General features: G+C 34.4%; 1 protein-coding gene across 1 annotated transcript in view; it reads left to right on the top strand.

Moving 5' to 3' along the window:
• Positions 1 to 194: 194 nt before the first annotated feature.
• LOC117115605 (ankyrin repeat domain-containing protein 27-like) overlaps positions 195 to 16140 on the top strand; it is a 60667-nt gene continuing 44721 nt past the window's right edge. Inside the window, exons 1-16 of the mRNA XM_033259472.1 lie at positions 195 to 331; positions 3255 to 3389; positions 4159 to 4281; positions 5208 to 5267; positions 6628 to 6718; positions 7235 to 7309; positions 7850 to 7995; positions 8662 to 8784; positions 9282 to 9495; positions 10015 to 10156; positions 10485 to 10674; positions 12371 to 12501; positions 12663 to 12745; positions 13494 to 13609; positions 14401 to 14493; positions 15911 to 16019. Coding sequence (XP_033115363.1) covers positions 3288 to 3389; positions 4159 to 4281; positions 5208 to 5267; positions 6628 to 6718; positions 7235 to 7309; positions 7850 to 7995; positions 8662 to 8784; positions 9282 to 9495; positions 10015 to 10156; positions 10485 to 10674; positions 12371 to 12501; positions 12663 to 12745; positions 13494 to 13609; positions 14401 to 14493; positions 15911 to 16019 — 1798 coding nt within the window. The 5' untranslated portion in view covers positions 195 to 331; positions 3255 to 3287. The remainder of the gene's footprint in view (positions 332 to 3254; positions 3390 to 4158; positions 4282 to 5207; positions 5268 to 6627; positions 6719 to 7234; positions 7310 to 7849; positions 7996 to 8661; positions 8785 to 9281; positions 9496 to 10014; positions 10157 to 10484; positions 10675 to 12370; positions 12502 to 12662; positions 12746 to 13493; positions 13610 to 14400; positions 14494 to 15910; positions 16020 to 16140) is intronic.

The following is a 16140-nucleotide window of genomic DNA, read 5'->3' as shown; positions in this document are numbered from 1 at the left end:
TTATTTTTTTAATTTTTTATTTCAACCATCTTTAAAGAGGGTAACCCTTCTAGTTTAGCCCAGTAGGTTAACTGATATTCAGGGACCCTCTTTAATAAAATTAAAGAACAGTACAAACAACATCATTACCTGTCTCTTATACACATCTAGATGTGTATAAGAGACAGCAATTACACACTAGATCATAGAAACGCGTTTTCCACGCAGTGCTGTCCTTTCGGCGCACAGATAAACCTGGATTTGAGCTAAAGTAAGTTTCCACTACCATTGGAATGTAGGCCTTATGTGCAAACAGAAAGCAATACATTAATTACATTTGATATAAGTACCGGTAATTGTCATGTTATTTTTCATGAACTTCGGTTTCAGTTTTCGAAAAGGCTATGATCATTTATTTGATATCGGCACAGGAGAAACCAGTCCTAGGGCCTGGCTAGGCATAGGGGCTAGGCTAGGCTTTTATGGGAGACGGTACAATTTATTTAGTTAGCTCGGCCTAGCATTCGAAGCTAGGCCTAGGCCAACTTAGGAGTTGAAATGATTGGCAGAGCTGTAGAGTTTATAGATACACTCTTACATACACATATACTAACACCTAGTCCTAGCCCTAGGGCCTACCCATATTAACACACCTAACTGTCCTAACAGTACTATCTGTGCCCGAGACTTGCCACACTCTTCACTTCTCATTGTGGTATTCTGGTAAGTCAAAGCAATTTAGCTGTGTATTCACTGTTAACTGTGTACATCTGTATTCAACAACTTCTGCTGGAGACCAACTGTCTGTCTTGGTGCCAGCCTGTTTTTGAGGTGGATCGTGTGACGTCACCTAAATCTGAGGGATGCCTAATTGGATATCCTGGATATGGTTGTTATCAGGTGATTCCCTAGGGGATATGACCGGTTGAGCCGCCGACAAGTTGAGCCGCCGGTTATTTCTATGGAACGCCAAGCGCGTCTCTCAGTGAATGTAGTCGGCTTGCCCCGGATGCTACATATTCATCCCACAGCCTTGTCAGTCGTTGATTTGCTCGTATTGCCATTCGTGATGTATAAGTTGTGTAATTGAAAATTAGAATTTTGATTATTTTATGTACTACATTTTTATAAAAATAAATGAAGTTGTATAATTGCAAAATCGTTAATAGAGCATTAATAAAACAGTACCGGTAATAAGTAAAATTAGTAAAACCAATTTGATTTTAAATAGACAGATGACTATAAACAATAAATTTGCATGTGTTAGGCATGTTATTATACAGTATTTACTATGGTTTTGTAATTTATATATTTTTATTTTTGTACTATTTGTAAAACTTATATATAATAATGATAAGAATGTATGGAGTTTTTGTTTTTTACTATCTGGCAAGCCGACTGAATTAGACATACATTTTTAATACGAATGACTATGAACAATAAATTTAAATGTGTTAGGCCTATGTTATTATACAGTATTTACTATGGTTTTTTTAATTTATATATTTTTATTTTTGTACTATTTGTAAAACTTATATATAATAATGATAAGAATGTAGGGAGTTTTTTTTTGTTGCTATCTGGCAAGCCGACTGAATTAGACAGATGAATATAAACAATAAATTTAAATGTGTTAGGCCTATGTTATTATACAGTATTTACTATGGTTTTGTAATTTATATATTTTTATTTTTGTACTATTTGTTGAAATTATATATAATAAATGATAAGAATGTATGGAGTTTTTTTTTTACTATCTGGCAAGCTGACTGAGCAAATACTCAAAATTTAAATTAAAACGATAGAAAGAACAAGTAAATAAATTGAAATACGTCCCAAAAATATTTAATAAATTAGTGCAAAAACCGAGTATTAAATAAATTGAAATAATTGATTGATATTTTTATTTTTGTACTATTTGTTAAACTTGTATATAATTAATGATAAGAAAGTATGGAGTTTTTTTTTTACTCTCTGGCAAGCCGACTGAATTAGACAGATGACTATAAACAATAAATTTAAATGTGTTATGCCTATGTTATTAAACAGTATTTACTATGGTTTTGTAATTTATATATTTTTATTTTTGTACTATTTGTTGAATTTATATATAATAAATGATAAGAATGTATGGAGTTTTTTTTTTACTACAGTATCTGGCAAGCTGACTGAGCAAATACTCAAAATTTAAATTAAAACGATAGAAAGAACAAGTAAATAAATTGAAATACGTCCCAAATATTTTTAATAAATTAGTGCAAAAACCGAGTATTAAATAAATTGAAATAATTGAGTAAATAAACTGAAATACATCCCAAACAACAGTACCAAGAACGAATAAGTTAATTGAAATACGCCGCAATTAACGCACTACATTCACTGAGAGACGCGCTTGGCGTTCCATAGAAATGACCGGCGGCTCAACTTGTCGGCGGCTCAACCGGTCATAATCCCCCCACCGGCTGGCAATACAGGACTGTAGCCATGACAGTGTTATAAAATTGAATATGGGGGAGGAGAGGTGTGTGAGTGCTGGACTGTAAAGTAAGGCATGCGCAAGGAACATATCATCCGTGCAAAAATTATGCATGAAAATCCATCTGCGCATTTGAAAAAATAAATAAAGGCCAATTTCTACGCATATTTTGCCAAAAATTAGGCTTTTTGACCTAATAAAATCTATATAGGCCACGTATATGTGTTGTGTTATATTACGATTCCGCACAAATTTTAGCTAGGCCTAGTGTTTGGGATATCAACCGACAACTGCACAATTTGAATTAGAATACTATACATAAATAGTATGGCACAAGTGTGCAAAGTTGGACGAACCTGCCAGCCTACTACTCAACTTTATTGCCCAAATACTAGCGTAATGGTAGATTGCCCGTTAAAATTTATAAATCTTCCTTTCAATCTATATTATGGCAAATACAATTATGTACAGTTCATTCCCTGCCAAACCTTTTCCAGTTTGGGGGAAAGAGGTGTACCCATCGTTTCTCCTTCCTGGATGTGAGCCTACTTGGTGGTTAAAATACTCGCCTGTCAGTCCCATTGTTCTGGGTGTCCTCTCTACTCCCCCCAAAATAGGAAAAAAATTGCACTCAAAATTGTTAAAAGTCACCTCATATCACTCTATTCTGCCAGTAGTCCCCCGTCACTTAATCATATAGCCCTCCCACTTGACATTCACTCTCCAATCACATTAACCTTATTAATCAATACTCCTAGATAAGTTACCGATTGTAATTCACATTATTTTTTTTTATTAGTTTACAGATAAGGTAAAATATGCAACTGAGAAAATGGAGTCATATGACGAAGACATCTCAGAGAATAAATTCTATCAAACTCTTCAGAACAAGTACAAACATTTGTATGATAGAGCGGCTGAATCAAGATGGATGGTTTGTATATATTATAACTATATTATAGTGTTTAAATATGTATGCCAATACAACACTAGTATTCAAAGTATACAGGTTTTAGCAAACATGAGATCAAATGTGAAAAACTTAAAGCATCTTCAACAAAACAAGATATCAGAAGGGATACTTTTTTATATGCGGCAAAGACAAGCCAAACCAGTCACTCGTCGCAAAATTCGATTTTGAGTTATTAATACAATGTCAGAGAGTAAAATAATAGCTATAAATTGGTAAAAAAATCATTCAAATCGGACATTTCCTTATGAAGTTACAAGCGTTTAAACCACACAGCTGTTTAAAGAACAATATATGAGAAATCAGCCTTCAAAGTTTATGATTCGAGGCATTCTCATGCTTTTAAATCCTTAAAAAAGTGTTGTTTTAACATTCAAAATGGGGTAAATAACAGCATAGAATGATGTGTAGATATATAAAGGTTAGTTTAGTGCAATAAAATAGATTTTTAAAAATTTGACATTCCATCATGTTTTGGCAATTTTCTCTGAAACACGATTTGCGACGAGTGACTGGTTTGGCTTGTCTTTGCTGCATATACAAATAAATGTTATGCTTGAAAAGGATAAACTCTAAATTGTCTGATGTCCAATTTTTTTCGCACTCACAGACTCCTCTTATCATATAATGTTAGAAACAGTGCTCAATTATGTAAAGTTCATATCATTGTATAGTAGAATATATTTAATTTTTCGTTAGCATATGTACAGTATTACTACAAAAAATTTTCCAGATATGTGTTCCGAGGTCCGGTGTATTTTCAAGGTATTCGCTGACGGTCACTGATTATGAAAATCATATCTTGAGGCCATCAACACTTGGAAAGGAAAACACTTTTGTCAGTGCCAGTGGAAAAGTGAGTTTAAAAGACCTGCGTTTCATTTGTTCTACTTTAGTTCTGCTGAGTAAAGGGAAGTGTTAGTGGTGACGATAGTGGCAGAACACCTATAGTTTTTTTATGGTCCAGTATAAGACACCCAGTACCAGCAAAATTAAAAAAGTGTAATACAAAGTTTTTAACTCATTGATGTCTAAAGCTGGGGACTCACTGATTCTATGGAGAACGCAACACCACAATGCGCGCGCAACGTATCGTTATTAATGATGATCCATTCAGACTGCCACCGAAATCGGCCGACGGCGTAGCATCATCTAACGCTCACAGGGAGAGGAGTTGGATTCGTTATACAATGCAGCGAGCATCCAGCTTTAAACTGGTACTGTTGTGAGCATTTATATTATGCCTTTTCCTTGCGGTTATAAAGCGACGCCAATTCTCTTCAGGGGAAAACCTCAATTTGCAGCATGTAATACAGAATTAAACAGGAATCAAGGGCACCACAACTGTATTGTCAAGACAATGTGGACTCGACATTCACCACTTCTTTATACAATGTCAATTCCTGACCAAATGTTCCACAGCTCAGTAAGGGCTTTAAATATGTTGATGGTTGAGATAATGATGGGGGTGATGATGATGGTAATTGTAATGTTACTGAGAGTGGTGATGATACCATGGTGATGATACCATGGTGATGATACCATGGTAATGGTTGGGTTAGGATTGTTTGTGGTGATGATGATGGTGGTGGCTATTATATTTGTAGTGATGGTGTTGTTATTGATGGTAGGTGTGTTTTTGACGGTGGTGGTGCTGGCGATGTGCTTATAATGGTCATAATGATGGTAATGATGGAGATTATGACGATGATTGTGATAATGATGAAATTCTAAAGCTAATCATTTGTAGTTAATTGTATTAAATTATTATGTTTGTTGCAGACTGTGAATTTTTCAAGTGACCACATTCAAACAAGTTGTGGATTTAAAGAAGAAAGAAAGGTATGTTTAAAGGATATTTAATAATTGTTTCTCTTTGTAACTTGATAATTGTTTCCAATTTAAAAAAAAAAAAATTGTATTATAACAATGACTTGTTGGCTGCCAAGACTTTTCTCCTTCTTGTTACCCATATTTCATAACGAAAATTATTCTCATTTAAAATGTAATGAAACACAAACAAACATACTTTATTTATTTATAGATCTTTTCTTTTGGGTTCTTTCCTGGACTGCCAGGGCAAGAGTCAATAATCTGGCTACCACTGACAACAAGTGTATATGCAGTACCCCCCTACCCCAACCCCTATCACCTCTATGTTTGGACTGGTGTGGACGTGAACTCATGCCCCTGGCAATTTTCTTCAGTGTGCTTAATTATATTATTAATTGAAATATAATACTGAAACAGATACTGGTAATCCATCTGGGCCTTAATTATATATGATATTCCCTTGGCGTATTAACATGGCAAATACTTGTTTAATATCTTAAAATGATTGCCTACTGCACTGGCAAATATACATCTTTATTTTATCTACCATACTGTATACAACTTAAAACTGAAATGTCAATTGAGTTAAAACCATTTGTGATATCATTTAACATCATTCCACAAAATTCTTAAAAATTCTCTATTCTTGATGGCTCGATGGAACACTAATTTTTAAAAGGTTGTATATTACAAAGTTATATAATAATAATACTTTATTTGTCCTCCATTCTAACTGGAAATCAGAAATTTATGCTGGGCCCTTGGGGAATCTTGGCAGACACAGTGCTAGGCCTGGAAAAAATAATTTTGTGCCTATGACCATGAAAATTATCTTGATCAAATGCCTCCAACATAATGTGTTAGCTTTACACTATTATAGCTAAACAGTAGTACATGTAGTAGTTTGAAGCAACCATAAATATCAAATTTCATTACTGGTATGCATTAAATTGTGATGTTTAACAAAAAAACAAAAAAAACCTTTTTTTTTTGTTTTTGTTTTTGTTTTTTTTTTTCTTCTATTCATTCTCCGGGGTAATGGTCGATGCCACCAACGGCCGGTTGTGCACTTTTTCCAGCCCTACATAGTGCAGCCCCACCTGACTTAACATCTGAGACAAACATTGGCCTTAACCTGCCTAACTCTCAATATAAGGGTTATTGAGGAGCCAAGCGATTAGACTCAAATTAAAACTGGACGCGGGCCGGTTTGAACTAGGCTCTTCAGCGTAGGAAGCAGGACCAATAGCTCTCAGCCAACCGCTCAGGTTAGCTCATAAACAAACAAGTGATTTGTTTGGAGGGTAAATTTCCATTTTTATATTCTTTGTGATGATACTTGAACATAGTTTTTTTTGTATTGATATAGGTGAAGGTATTGTTTGAAGAGACATACTTCAATAGTCGTGATGAAAGTTTCAAGGTTCTGTGTATTGATAGGCTTTTGGAAGGTGGAACAGGTATTAACAATTTAGAACATCTGCCTCATGCTGCCACCCAGTGGTGTATCCAGGAGTTTTTTATTGGGGGGGGGGAGTTGGGTGGGGGTGGGGCGTGTAGGTGAAGTGGGGGTTAAAGCGGCTTGATAATGTGCTGATGGGCTGCTAGCCTGCAAAATAAGGTGACTTGAGTTGATTTTTAACTAATTGGGCATGATTTCAAACATTCAAACATTTTCTTTTTTGGAGGGGGGGGGGCACAAGTATTTTTTTGCCTCAGGATACGCCACTGCTGCTACAGATAGTCATCTGACTGGCTTTGCTCATGACAAGTGTTCTCACATATTTTCATCGCAATGGCTTTTATATACTAATTGAAGATGGAAGACAATGTGAAGTTTATGTTGTTCTTGCTTTATCTTTTTATTATCTTTGTGTTTTGGATTGTCAGTCAGGACTAATGATGGGCATCATATGATATATATGCTGTAGTATGTAATTGTTTAAAACACATATTTTACTATTTATATTCTGCAGATGCAGTTGAAGACCCTATCACAACAAATCTTGAAAACTATGAGGACTGTGCTGAATATCTGTGGGGAAATAAATGTAAGTTTTACATGACAAATACATGTAACCTGCCAATGCATTATATAGGTGTGATATGATGTCATGCTGCCTATATATGGGTGTGATATGACATCATCACACCCATGTATGAGTGTTATATGACATCATCATGCCTATATATGGGTGTTATATGATATTATCATGCCCATATTTTGAGCAAATTTTCAAGAATAGGCACCTTGATGCTCAAACTTTTCACTTTTAGACTCTTATGATTGCATTCCTTGACAGGGGAATCCAGCTCCCCGAATGATGTCCTGTGCCCCCTCAAGCCCCTCCCGAATCTGCCACCTAAAGTGATCAGTTCAAGTATTCAGCTTTATTATTATATAAAGTATTTTATTATAACTGTAAACAAGAATGGAATGTCCAGAGAACAGGGCCAGGATAATATGTGTTTACGTATGTTGTCGTTTTCTGGAGCCTTGGCAACAATACCCAAGGGGCAAGGCTTAGTGGAAAGACCCCTTACATTTTAGTATCTTGCATTTAATCCTGTGTCTTACCTTTTTCCTGCAGATAGTAAGGCATGTGAAAAACAAGTGAATGATTTGCTACATAACTACCAGCCAGTTCAGCACTCCACTAACTTGCGGCACATCATCGATGAGACGAATACAATATTCGCAAAAGCAATGAGGATTGCGCTCAGAGACCCTGTACTGGTGAGTAATCTAGGCCTAGGGCCTGATAGGTAGGCTAGGCATAGCTAGAGAGTAGCTAGGCCTACGCTAATTTAGCCTATTGTACGACGGGTGACGTATAATTAAAATGAACTGTAAACAGAATTACATGAAGTGTATCTGCCATGGACCAGCTGATTACACTTTGATGACATACCAACAGACTCCTGTGCATTAGTGATATGACACCTGCCTTAACATTGAGAAGGTTTAGGTTCAATTCCCGCCAGGAGCACTTTTTCATACAAGTGATAAGCGACTCCAATTTGTTTAAAACAGTGTTCAGAGAGACCATCTTTTATAGTATTTTAGTTTACTTTTTTTTGGAATCCTTTTAAGAACCATCTTCAATTGTAATTTCTTTTTTGTTTTGTAAGACTTGTTTAATGAGAGAAAATAAATGAAATGAAATGTATACTGAGTCATGGTAGTGAATATATAATTAATTGAAGGTTGAAATGTACATACAGCAGAGAAAATTTAACTGACCTTAAATTTTGATGAGCAAATGTTTTAAATTGAAGGGACTATGCTTGATAGAGTCATAACATTTGTTCCTATATTTGAACAAAATTTTTTTTTCTGGTACTTATTTCATTTTAATCTATTAATATTTTTTTCCTCCAAAAAATTTGCAAAACCTTTTAGAGAAAAACTGTTAAGCAAGATAAAGCATACCTGGATCTGCTTAAAGTTGCTATGGAAACCTATGTGATGCATGGTGTGTATAAGAAGGTATTTAAAGTGCTAAGCAGCCTATTAGCAAATGATGTAAGTTTCCACCACTATTTTCATTGTGATATGCCTAAATATGCTCATGATGACATCACATTATGACTATATATAGGCACATCATGAATATGTATGGGCAGACAACAGTTTTTTGTCAAAGAAAATTTGATAATATGGATATTGCTATATTTATTTTATTTCATAATGAATTAATTTTGTTGGATTGTATTATTTTATTTACTGTCCAAAGTGTGCCATAGTTAATGTTCTCTTTGCTTTTATTGTCCAGAATCGGCAAGGAGGAGGGGGTGAGGGTATCAGCCTTTCACTCTTACAGTCCAGTGGCAGGCTGTCAAGGAATGGGTCTCACAACTTCTTTGTTATACTTTTGTATTTCAATGTTTTAATTGAATATTTTAGAATTGTTTCTGATTTCATTTGAACACAGACTGTTAAAAAGATGAATTGCTTTGTGTTTATTTCATTTACTGAATAAATTTACTTTACTTCATGTAATTGTTTTTTTTAATTTTTAGGATGCTGCTCTTAATAAAACTACACGAAACTTGTCCGAACTGCAAGTCAGACATTTAGGAATTCGTAGCGAGTTTACGATGAATGTTCCACGTGCTCGTAGAGAGCTAGCCAACTTAAATCAATGTTGGACACCTCTTGAGAAGCTTCATTGCCTGAGGAAAACGGTAATGGGCCTAAGTCAGCAGAATATGAAGACTAAATCAAGTCAGTCAGGTAGGTAATAGTGTATGGGTTTGGTTTATTGTGGTTTATTCAAAGGGAGTGTGGAGAAGGGGGAGAGATAAAGAAACATAAATACATTTAATGCTGACTAGATGCCTACATATATCCAGTTGTAGCGATACAACACTTCATTTATTTATTTATTATTTTTATTATTGATTTTGTTGCTGCTTTTACCACTGCTACTACTGTTGCTTCTGTTATTAATATTATACAACGTTACACTGCTGGGAAATTCCATGGCTGATTATAACAATGTGAATGCATTAGACAATATACTAATAGTATTTACTTATGGTTGTTAATATTGTTTTTGTTGTTTAATTATTGTTTTATTTATGTTGTCACTGCTGTAATTGGTAATAATTTCATATTGGTTTTTATATATATATATATATTGCTGATGTTGTTTTAATTTAATAATTTATAATAGCATAATGATATTTTTTTAAAAAGCAGCATACATGGTACATCAATTTGCTAAACAATCTCCATGTGTATCTATTCCAGAATCGTCTGTTGTTCTGTCTTCTGATGATTTACTTCCAATTTTAGTGTTTTTAGTCGTCAAATCTGAAGTACCTAACTGGCTTACAAATTTGGCTTATTTGCATAATTTTAGGTTTTCGAGTATTCACAATGATGAATTTGGGTAAGTAGTTTCTTGATTAGATTTATTTTGAGTTCTTTTTTTTTTTCGTGACTGAAAACAACTCCACATCCTTACAATTGTTACATGGAGATGTAGAGGGTTACCCTGATGCTATTGGGTAGCCCCTGTCATTGTGGAATGATTTGAACATGTAGCTAATATATATAAGTGCCTGTTTACAGCAACTAAATAGTCACAGACCACTCCCATGCGCAATTCAGCACAGTGGGGCTTCGAGTAATGGGTTATTCTCTTACCTTTAACCCCCTACCTTTATTGTTAAATTTATTATTATTTATTTATATTATATTTTTTCTTTATTTTATAGATTTTACTTAGCTTCTGTAGAGGCTGCAGTAGAACATGTAAGGTCTGGTGACATGGATGGCCTGCCCATTGGACCTGCTAGTACTGCATCCTTGTCTATTTTTAGCATGAGTCCCACTAACGGTTCAATATGGCCTAGGACAGACTCTTCCGATGATACAGATACCCCTTCAATAGAACTGTTGTTCGAGGTAAGTGTTTCCTATTAGTCTGTATTTATTCTACATTTTGTAAAATACCAGTGATTATACACTATAAATAATAATGTTTAGTTAATATAAAATGAAGAATGAGTCATAATAATGAAATATGCCTAGGTAATAAAATTCATAAAGAAAATAAGACATAAGACTGTATTTATTTTACAGTTTGTAAAATACCAGTGATTGGCTTATCGTTAAATTCGCTGATGATACTACCGTGACTGGCCTTATTCAGAACAATGATGAGCATAATTATCGCGCACAAGTTGAACAACTAATTGAGTGGTGTAATTACAACAATCTTAAACTAAATGTTGTAAAAACTAAGGAAATAATTGTTGACTTTCGGAAAAAACAAAATATAAAAGAACCACTAATCATCCAGAATTCTACTGTTGAAATAGTTAATTCCTTCAAATTTTTGGGTACATATATCACAAATGACTTAAAATGGGGGGAAAACGTACATCAGTGTGTGAAAAAGGCACAGCAGATATCAATCACTAGTGACCGGGAGCGGTAGATCTCTACATAGTTTCTATCCCTCCGCCATTAGGGCATTGAACAAGTCACTTCAGTAGTTTGAATTTTCGTATTTTATGTTTGTTTTTTTGTTAGGGAACCAGACCGAATTTCATTGTATGTGTATTGTACATGTATATATTACAAATAAATCTATTGAGTATTGAGTATATTGAATATTATACACTATAAGTAATAATGTTTAGTTATATAAATATACAAATAATATGAGATATTATACTATAAATGAAAAATGAGCCATGATAATGTAATAAATATGCCTAGGTAATAAAATTCATAAAGAAAATTTTTAATTAGATTTTGTAAATATGCTAATGTAAAAATATTAGTATTAACATTGTCACAGATACAACAATGATAGCTAGAGGGACATTTTTACATATACTTAGAAAGAATAAATACAATTTTATTTTTGGACAATAAATGCATCCAGTGCCACGAAAAGATGGAAATTTCAGAGAAAAATAAAAAGTTTTTCTTTATTTTTATTATGCCTGCTGCTGCCTTGGAATCTCCAAAAATAAAATAGTGTATTTCTTCTAATTAAATAAATTTAAGACATTTAACCATCCCATTACTACACTGTTCACATTCACTAATAAAATGTTCTTTTTATTTTCTCTTTTTCTGGATGTTTTTGGCCACATTTTGCTTTATGAAAAAAAAAAAATTATTTTTATTGTTTTTCTGCCCTTCTCTGACAATCTTTAAAAAAAAAAATTTGCAAAACAAGGTATTGAAAAAGAAGGAAGATTTAACACTGCGAAGAATTTTATTAAAGGGTTATTAACTGGGACATAAAACAGGGAAATAAGATCAGTAGTCCTATTAAATTTTGAGTATAAACATTTAAATCTCCTGAATTCTCATGAAATATTAGAAAGTGAACAAGGCGTTTGAATTGCTCCAAGAAAATGTTTGAACTGGTAGATTTTATATTCTAGAGGCTTAGCAATTTGATATTGAATAAAAGATAACTGGATGAGAAAAACATCATGTGTAAATTTAGTGGATGGAGAGAAGATTCGTTGCTTCTGTATTTGCTATAAGATCTTATATTGGCAATCTAATCAATGTTAATTTTACATTTGAAAGAAATATTATTAAATTAATTTATGTACTTGTTTCTTCCCAACAACAGGAAATAAGACAAGGTAATTTGGAGAGTGTGGAAAAGTTACTAAACAAGGGATCTAACGATTATAGCCAAATCATGGAGGAAATGTGTCATCCGCTTTGTGGATGCGATCGATGCGAGAAACTGATTACAAGGTATGTCATTAAATAATAAACCTTTGTAGGTAGAGTATATGATTAGCCCAACCCAGAAATGAGCATTCTGTGTATGTTTAGCTTTAAATCTAGGTGGAGGTTAGGCATACTACTTTAATTCATGAATAAAGATTTTGCAATGTTTTTTCTTGAAACATTAGTAAGAGGAATGACCCCAAGGCAGTGACAGCCTTTTCCAGGGATGATAGGGGATGTACAGCATTGCATATAGCTTCTTCATATGGTGAGATTATAATTTTCAGTTTACTTATGTCACTGATAATACAGCCAAATAATAAAAATATTTCCTTTTGTGTTGTCTTTGTCATACCAATTTTGTTGTTTTTATCTTCATCATATCTGTTTGTATGGCCTTATATCTCATATTTTAGTCCATGTATTTGTCTGCCACTAATAGTAACATCAGATATATTAAAATCTGTAAACTCTTTTCTAACATTTTCCAGCACCAGTGACTAGGTAGTTTTTATTTTGGCGATTTAGTATGTATATCATCATCATCATAACCATCATCATCATCATATCATTATCTTTATCATCATCATCATTATCATTATCACCATCATCATTATCTTTATCATCGTCAGTGTTTTTTCTGATCTTATTGCTGGGAATTTTTTTTTCAATGTCTCTTTCTTGATTATTTTAATGATTGTCATTTTTGCATGAGGATCTTTTTTTTTAATAATTTTAACTATGATTCTAAATGTGTTTTTTAACACTGAATATTTTAACATATTGTATATATTTCGTGTTTTACTTACTTTAATATCATCATCACCATCATCTTTCCGGAGAAGCACACCTTACCGGTGACAGCGTTTTTATATTTTTGCTTTTCCTCAGATATTCTTTAGATCTTTGTGTTTTTTTTTTTATTTTTTGCCCAAATAAATGAAATAAAAATATAATGAAATAAATGAATCATGTCATCATCATTTAATAAAATAAATAATATCATTATACTGCAGGACATGATCAGGTAATGGAAACATTAATGAGGAAGGGTGCCGTAGTGAGTGCCACTGACTATCATGGTTCAACTCCTCTACATCTAGCTTGCCAAAAAGGGCAGCAGGGGGCCACGGTAGGTTACGCACTTATGTGTCTGTTCTCATCAAGTTTATTTTTTTTCCGTTTGCTAAATAATACACCAGTATTATTTTTTTCAAGTTAGAACATTCAGATTGATTCTCTAGACAGTGAGTCAATTTCCCAAACAGTAAGGCAGGGACGCCGCAAACTACAGCTATAATATTCGCGCTGGTTGAAGCGGCACACTCGCCTGTGGTTCCTGGTGATGGAGTAAGACTTATTGGATAAGGATTATAAACTGTACGCACAGTTTACAAAATTGGCTTGTATGCACTATAGAAAACCCAGTACATCTTTCGAGATGAATGGGGGTTACCCCGGTGTACTGGTCAATACAGCCCCTGTTGTGGACAGATGAAAGTAGCTGGTCCCAGTTTACTCAGTCACTAATGAGACACTTAGGGGAGAAGCAAATTACTGTAGGAGCTAGTCCAGGCTTCCAGCACTAGGGAGTCCCTGGTGTAAATTGTGCTATCTGTAAATCTAACTAACTCACATTACAAACAAAAGCGCAGCCATCCCATGGTAAAACAAGGTAACTGCTTTTATATTTTTAATTGACGTCGTTTTGCCATTGAACGGCTGAGCTTTTGGGAACAAATCCTGGAATTTGTGATAAAAATGTTAAGACCGAGAGTTGCCAACACCTTTGAGTGTTGGCTTGTCTCATTTTTGTATCACTTGTTTTAAGTGTATGAGAACACAGTATTATGTGTTAAGTGTATATTAAACCTTCAACCTTTTCCTGTAATGTGACAGTCACTGTCCTTTTTTTTTTTTTAGTTGTTGCTTCTTCATCATGGAGCTGACATTAATGCTGATGACAATGATGGAAACACTGCCCTCCATTTGTGTTGCGCAAATGGACATGAGGAGGTATGTAGATTATAAACTGTACGCACAGTTTACAAAATTGGCTTGTATGCACTATAGAAAACCCAGTACATCTTTCGAGATGAATGGGGGTTACCCCGGTGTACTGGTCAATACAGCCCCTGTTGTGGACAGATGAAAGTAGCTGGTCCCGGTTTACTGGGTAGCTCAGTCACTAATGAGACCCTTAGGGGAGAAGCGAATTACTGTAGGAGCTAGTCCAGGCTTCCAGCACTTGGGAGTCCCTGGTGTAAATTGTGCTATCTGTAAATCTAACTAACTCACATTACAAACAATAGTGCAGCCATCCCATGGTAAAACAAGGTAACTGCTTTTATATTCTTAATTGACGTCGTTTTGCCATTGAACGGCTGAGCTTTTGGGAACAAATCCTGGAATTTGTGATAAAAATGTTAAGACCGAGAGTTGCTTGTCTCATTTTTGTATCACTTGTTTTAAGTGTATGAGAACACAGTATTATGTGTTAAGTGTATATTAAACCTTCAACCTTTTCCTGTAATGTGACAGTCACTGTCCTTTTTTTTTTTTAGTTGTTGCTTCTTCATCATGGAGCTGACATTAATGCTGATGACAATGATGGAAACACTGCCCTCCATTTGTGTTGCGCAAATGGACATGAGGAGGTATGTATGGATGATGGTGATGGTGGTGGTTGTGATGATGGTTGTTGTTGTAGTGATGATGGTTGCTGGAGATTGTGATAATGTGTGATGATATTGATGATGTTAATAATAGTGTAAAGAAGATAGTGATGGTGGTGGTGGTGTTATTGATGTTTTGATGATGTTGATAATCATGGCTATAATTATCATCATCTTCACTGTTAAGTGATAATGGTAAAGAAAGTGATGATAATGGTAATAATAGTGATAATTAAATTCATAATATTTATTGTGATAAAAGACAAAAGTGAGAGAGAGCAGCTTAGCTCAGTCAGCTAATCTGGTGGCAGCCACTGTGTGTGGCTGAACTTTGGAGATCTCTAGGTCCCCGGTTAAATTCCCATCGCTGCCTCTTCTTGTGTTTCAGCTAGACAGCTGCAATGTAAGTTACAATATCGCACTATCTTTCTGATGTGACGTGTAAGCCATTGGTCCTGTGTGTATTTATGGCCCATGTGCACGTGAAAGAATGCAGTGCACTCTTTGCAAAAGAGTAGGGGATTGTACTGCCCAATCACCACCAGAAGGACCCCACTGGACATAAGTCTTCTAGACTTTTGTGGGCTATCCTTGGTGTTTACACCGAATAAATCCAATCTAAATCAGTATTGAATGAGGTTAAGATACTATCTATGACGATAATGTTGATTATACTAATTATCAAAGGAATATACAGTGCATATATATTTAGTTTGCTGAATTTTATAATTCCATTCAATTTTGTATTGTCTTGACAGTGTGTGAAGGCCATCTTGTACTCTGAACAAGCTGTTAATAAAGTTGAGGTAAATTTTCCCAATTGCCGAGGCAATACACCTTTGCATGAAGCTGCTAGATGGGGATATGGTAAGAAGAACTCTGTTGATATGTCTATTATCTATATGTTTATTTATATATTTATTTATTTTTTAATTTATTTATTTGTGTCTTTGTTTGTTTGTTTATTCATATAGCACCTTTCTTTTCA

The sequence above is a fragment of the Anneissia japonica genome, unplaced genomic scaffold, assembly GCF_011630105.1.
Source record: "Anneissia japonica isolate Jap-2015-1 unplaced genomic scaffold, ASM1163010v1 scaffold16662_len1167910_cov178, whole genome shotgun sequence".
Classification (NCBI taxonomy): Eukaryota; Metazoa; Echinodermata; class Crinoidea; order Comatulida; family Comatulidae; genus Anneissia; species Anneissia japonica.
The sequence above is the reverse complement of the archived record's forward strand: the minus strand, read 5'-3'. Positions and strand labels throughout refer to the sequence as shown.